This window comes from Lolium rigidum, chromosome 7, assembly GCF_022539505.1.
Source record: "Lolium rigidum isolate FL_2022 chromosome 7, APGP_CSIRO_Lrig_0.1, whole genome shotgun sequence".
NCBI lineage: Eukaryota > Viridiplantae > Streptophyta > Magnoliopsida > Poales > Poaceae > Lolium > Lolium rigidum.
Window position 1 is genome coordinate 194,439,510 of NC_061514.1, and position 5,416 is coordinate 194,444,925.

General features: G+C 53.7%; 1 protein-coding gene across 1 annotated transcript; it reads right to left on the minus strand.

The window, feature by feature from the left end:
• Nucleotides 1-1,954: 1,954 nt before the first annotated feature.
• Nucleotides 1,955-4,820, minus strand: LOC124678563 (GDSL esterase/lipase LTL1-like). The gene is made up of 4 exons (XM_047214439.1): nucleotides 4,565-4,820; nucleotides 4,325-4,452; nucleotides 3,936-4,178; nucleotides 1,955-2,443 (listed from the first exon to the last, which is right to left on the minus strand). The coding sequence occupies exons 1-4, from the start codon at nucleotides 4,818-4,820 to the stop codon at nucleotides 1,955-1,957; spliced, it is 1,116 nt and encodes a 371-aa protein (XP_047070395.1).
• Nucleotides 4,821-5,416: the final 596 nt, after the last annotated feature.

Here is a 5,416-nt window from a genome sequence, read left to right on the forward strand (position 1 = left end):
GGTGTGTTTGGTAGACCGGTTCATTTGGAATTCACTTTCTCACTTGAGATATCTCACCTCATACAAGTTGCTCTCAGATTTTATGGTATGTTTGTTAGCCCGGCTGTGTTGGAATAAGCTGAACTCATACTCTGTTTGGTTGCTCTGTCCGGGTAGAGATTGGCCCAAGAACTATGAATAACAGAGAGGTCCAAACTTTTACACAAGAGCCCCTACACACAAAAATAAAAAGCAATCGGGTCCTCACAGGCACCACTGTGCTGAGATCCTTCTCTTCGCCGGTGGCAGGCCGTGGGGCGGCGGTGGCGGGCCATGGGGCGGCGGCGGTTGAGAAGCACGGCGTGCTGGAGGTCGTGGCCGACACGAGCTCGTTCCTCTGCTCGTTCGTGCGGGAATCGGCAATCCTGGACGGCGGGCCATGGGGCGGCGGCGACGGCGGGCCATGGGGCGGCGGCGGTTGAGAAGCACGGCGTGCTGGAGGTCGTGGCCGACGCGAGCTCGTTCCTCTGCTCGTTCGTGCGGGAATCGTGGAGGACCGGAGCGGGAATCGGGAAACGTGGAGCCTCGGAGCCCTCTCGTCGATGGTGGCGGGTCGTGGGGCGGCGGCGACGGCGGTTCGGCGACACAACGGCGTGCCGGAGGGCGCCGGCGCGAGGCCCTGGTCGCTTGCTCCGGTGCGGGAGAGGAGGCGGGCGGGAGAGGAGGCGGGCGCCCGAGGAGAAGGAACGGGGGAGAATGGATGGGGAAAAGAGACGGGGGCGGGGGTCTGGGGGTGCATCGGGGCGCTGCTACAGTTGTTTGCGGGATGAGCTCAGCTCGGTCGACCTGCGAAGCCCGATTCGAGCTTCCCAACCTGGCCTGGCTGAGAGCCATTTTTCGTATGAGGCCGGCAGTGTTGAGACGGACCGAGCCGAGCTACCAATCAACGGATGGGTTATTTAGCTCGGGTGAGATGAGATTTTCTGAGTTCAACCGGGCTATTAGCCTGCCGTCCGGTGCAGGCCGTTCAATCAAAATCACAGTTCTGAACTGCAGGCCACCACCTGCATGGTGACTGCAAACCGGACAAAAAAAATTACAAGAACCTCGTCATCTGATTGATGATTGGAACTGGGAAGGCATGAAATGAGGTGAGAATTTCAGGCCCCAGAGTTGTTTCCATGAAGCGCTGCTGCTCACTGAATTCCGATTCTGAATCCTCTGCCCTCCGCTCTTTTAATCGGTCCCGTCTGGACAGTTCAGATCTACCCCGGTATTCATGTGCAATGCGTCAGTACCATTGACTCTGGTCAACTACCTTCCGTGAAATGCTCGATGATCACGAGGCAGCAAAAACATTTGAAGTAAGTCGTCGATCTTTACCTGCCTGCATCAAAATTCACAAGCTACGGACAGAAGAAAGAGGTTCACAAAATCACAAGCTACCGATGGACAGAAGAAAGAGTTCCACAAGCTACAACGAATTCTTGAATTAATGGAGCAGAAAACACTGTCTCAAGTTCCTAGCCGCTAAACAAAATCACAAGCTACCGATGGACAGAAGAAAGAGTTTCACAAGCTACAACGAATTCTTTAATTGATGGAGCAGAAAACACTGTCTCAAGTTCCTAGCCGCTAAACAAAATCACAAGCTACCGATGGACAGAAGAAAGAGTTTCACAAGCTACAACGAATTCTTGAATTAATGGAGCACAAACAACTGTCTCAAGTTCCTAGCCGCTAAACAATCTGGAGCAGCAAACATAAAATAGCATAATCCACCTTGCATTACTTACTCTCACCTAATAAACCATAAAAGAAGATCAAGGACCCATCAACCAAAAACTTCTAGACCACCAGCTTCAGGGCACAAACAGAGAGCCGTTCGTTCGACCAACTAGGAACAACTATAAGCATATATATGTAGCTATATATATGTAGGTTGGTGCGCGCAGATGGAGCTAGTCCCAGCTAGCTAGTTCCTGCTGTCCATGGCGAGGATGGTGCTGAGGTTCATGGGGCTGATGTGGTCGGTGGTGCCGTGCATGAAGTTTCCGACGATGATCCGGTTGGCGCGCTCCGTGGGGTGGAAGGCGTCCCAGTAGGCGTAGACGTCGCGGTTGGCGCACACGTTGGACGCCGGCGTGCAGAGGCCGAGCCCGTTGTAGGGGCCCTGGCCGCAGCAGGCCACCTTGGCGGTGACGAAGCCGTACTGCTGCGGGTTGAAGAGGAAGTCGAAGCTGGCCCTGTTGGTGTTGGCGGCGATGAAGACGTTGTCGTGCCCCACCTCGCCGTTGAGCTCCGTCAGCATCTGCTCCAGCTGCGGGTTGAAGAGGTCGGCGGCGCGCGTCAGGTCCGGCGCGCAGGAGCCGTCCAGGCTGTGCAGGGCCAACTCCGCCGGCACGCACCCGATCATCCCCGTCCCCGTCACGACCACGCGCCGGGCGCCCAGCTCGTACAGCCTCTGCATTGCAGACATTCATGGAGTTTTTGGTTAGACACAGAGAGGCGGTAGTCGGCCACTTGGCCATGGCCCCCCTTACTCGGAGCCCTACACGTAGCATGTCTGTCTGTAGATGAACGAAGCTGCGTGCACGAGCGCCACTGCTCTTGCATGTGGCGACAGTAAATACATTTCAACAGCCTCATATGGAAGGTACTACAAGAGTAAATTGTAAATCATCACACTTGGCACGCGCCAGTGTGCTTCTTATCCAGTTACCCTTTCCATGGTGCCTTTTACTTTGTGATAGTAGATCAGAGTTCAGAGTGCGGTTTTGTACGTGGTGGCTATGTACTGTGTACTGGTTGGTCTATTGATTGCATGGGCAGAGTGACATAGTGTGGTTGGTGAAGTGACAACAGCCAACATGCATGCATCGAGAGACGATTCATGCCGAGGCAGACATCCTCCACCTAGGGTAAGAACTTGGTCCGGCCTTGTAGTACTGCATGCTTGGATTTTCATGCTTGAGAAACTACTAAGTAAATGTTGTGCTTATTGTTACGCTAGAGGGTAGTAGAGCCTATGAATGATTCATAAATGTGAAGGACTTCAGATCTGGAGCACCAAGGATCCGGTACAAAGACGTGTGAATGTTAATCGATGTACTCTAGTAGTAGTAACTCCTTGTAGTAATGGAAATGCTGCAGTAATTCTGAACCAGTACGGTCTAGTACGGGTAGATCAAATTCCGTTCTACAGTATTGATCCTTAAAAGACATGTTGTTATAATTGGTGTTTGGTGCTCTAAAATGCTCTTGGCTTAATGATGTCTAAACTCTAGCTGCATTATGAATCAAAACGTATACTAGTACTACATTCTTATCTCGGAAGAGAGAAGTGCACTATGGATGCAAGTGACCTTACTAACACAGCTACACTTGGTGCATAGCTAGAAATGTGAAGTAATTGCACACTGTATTTGGACTCTGCTTAAACAGTGAGGATGTCTTAAACTGTTACTGAAAGTGGCCATGACTCGTGAATAAAATGGTTTCTTACCTCATGGGCAAACTCTTGCCAGAAACAGTGTATACTGAATCCGGTGTGCAGAAACTACAGGCCGCGTCGGCAGAACATACTACCCAAAAATGACTCCACTGCCAAGAATTGTTCACCGGCACTACCGCCCATGTCTTGTTTCCAATACCAGCAGGGCAGGCAGGCTATTCAGAATTGCAGACTCGGCTCTTTGAGCTACTGTTTTAGCCAGCACGCAGCATTTCGTTCTCTTATGCATTTTGGGCAAATTTAGTCCTACTACTCTTGGACACCGTTCTGACATTAAAAAAAAATAGGAGCGTCCCAAACAAGTTTTCTCCATGAGTGCTAAATTGCTAGTAACCAAGTTTGTTGGGTTATGTACCTCAAAAATAAGTTTGTTGGATTATGGGCTAGATAAGCATGCGTTCGAGCAGAAATTGATAAGTTTGGGAAGTGCAGTAAAGATTACCGCGAGCACTTTCTTGTACTCAGAGATGATGAAGGGCACGTAGTCGTGGATCTCGTACTGCTGGGACCTGGCGGAGAATGGCACGAGGTAGTAGTTGTTGACGAAGTCGTTGCCGCCGAGGGTGATGAGCACGAGCGCCTGGTTGACGCGCTGCCTCGCCGCGTCCTCGCCGATGAAGCCGGCCAGCCTCCGCTGGTAGTCCTCGAAGTTCTGCAGCTGCTGCCCGATCCGAATGATGTTCACCTGCACGTACGAGCGTACGTACGTACATAGAGCAGTAAGTAATTGCACAACGAACCAATGCCGCCTGCATTATTGTACTGCTATAGGTAAACGATGATTCTTTGGAAGGAACAAAGGAAGTGGGTGTGTTAAGGAATGGAGCTTACGAACTGCACGCCGGTGTCGTTGAGGATGCCGACGCCGGCGGAGGCGAAGTTGGCGCCGACGAGCAGCTGGTCGCCCCGGAGGTAGGGGCTCAGGTACGGCAGCGCGGGCGGAGACTCGAGGTACTCGCCTGAGTACGTAGTCATGAAGGTGCGAAAATGTCAAGAACCGAACATTCAGAGTGTAATGTGAACTGTAGACTGTAGAGAGGTGAGCTAGAGAGCGGCCGGACGTAGACGTACTGATGATGTCGGGGATGTTGAGCCCGTTGGAGAAGCGCCCCGTGGGCATGTGCGTGGGGTAGTCGATGCCGTAGGGCGGCGCGTCGGCGCGCGCCGTCGTCATGAGGTAGTTGTTGTTGCCGTTGTCGACGAGGGAGTCGCCGAACACGAAGAAGGCGCGCGCCGCGGACGCCGTCGGCGCGCCGGCGGCCGCCAGGAGCAGCGCCACAGCGACGACTGCGAGGATGGTGGACACGGCCGGAGAAGAAGCGGCCATGGACGCACGAGGCGGGCAGCCGAGACTGACTTGGACACAGTTGACGAGTGGCTAGCTGCAACTTGGCAAGCGCAAGGATCGTTGGACACGAGAGGTGGCGGGCGCTCTCTGCCTCCTCTTATAGAGGCCTGACTGGCGGGCTCTCTCCCTCCTCTCTGATCAGTACTAGTGTCTCAGACGCCGAGTTAAGGAGCGGGTACTCCGGTGGGTTAGCGGGCGGGAGACAGGGGAGGTGAATTGCTCAAGAAGAGGACCACCCGAAACGGATCGCGTTTAATGGAATCAACTGGCGTCGATCAATCGGGGGGACGAAGGGTTGTTGGAGTGCTAAATGCGGCGCTTGGCGCGCAAAGCCACTTGGCTCTCCGCCGTCGGCTCTTGCCTCCGATCACGTGCACCATGGGACGCCGGCCGTCTATTATTGCCCGGAAGCTACAGAGCGGCTCGATCTCAGGCACGGCGCCGGAATGGAAGTCGATCTCCCCCTGAAGGTTTCCTTCTCCTCCGCGCAGTCTTTCAGAATTCAGAGGAGACGCAGGCCCAGGGTGTCGACGTCAGTGAGGCCATGGCCGCGTATCTGGCCAGGAAAGACATTT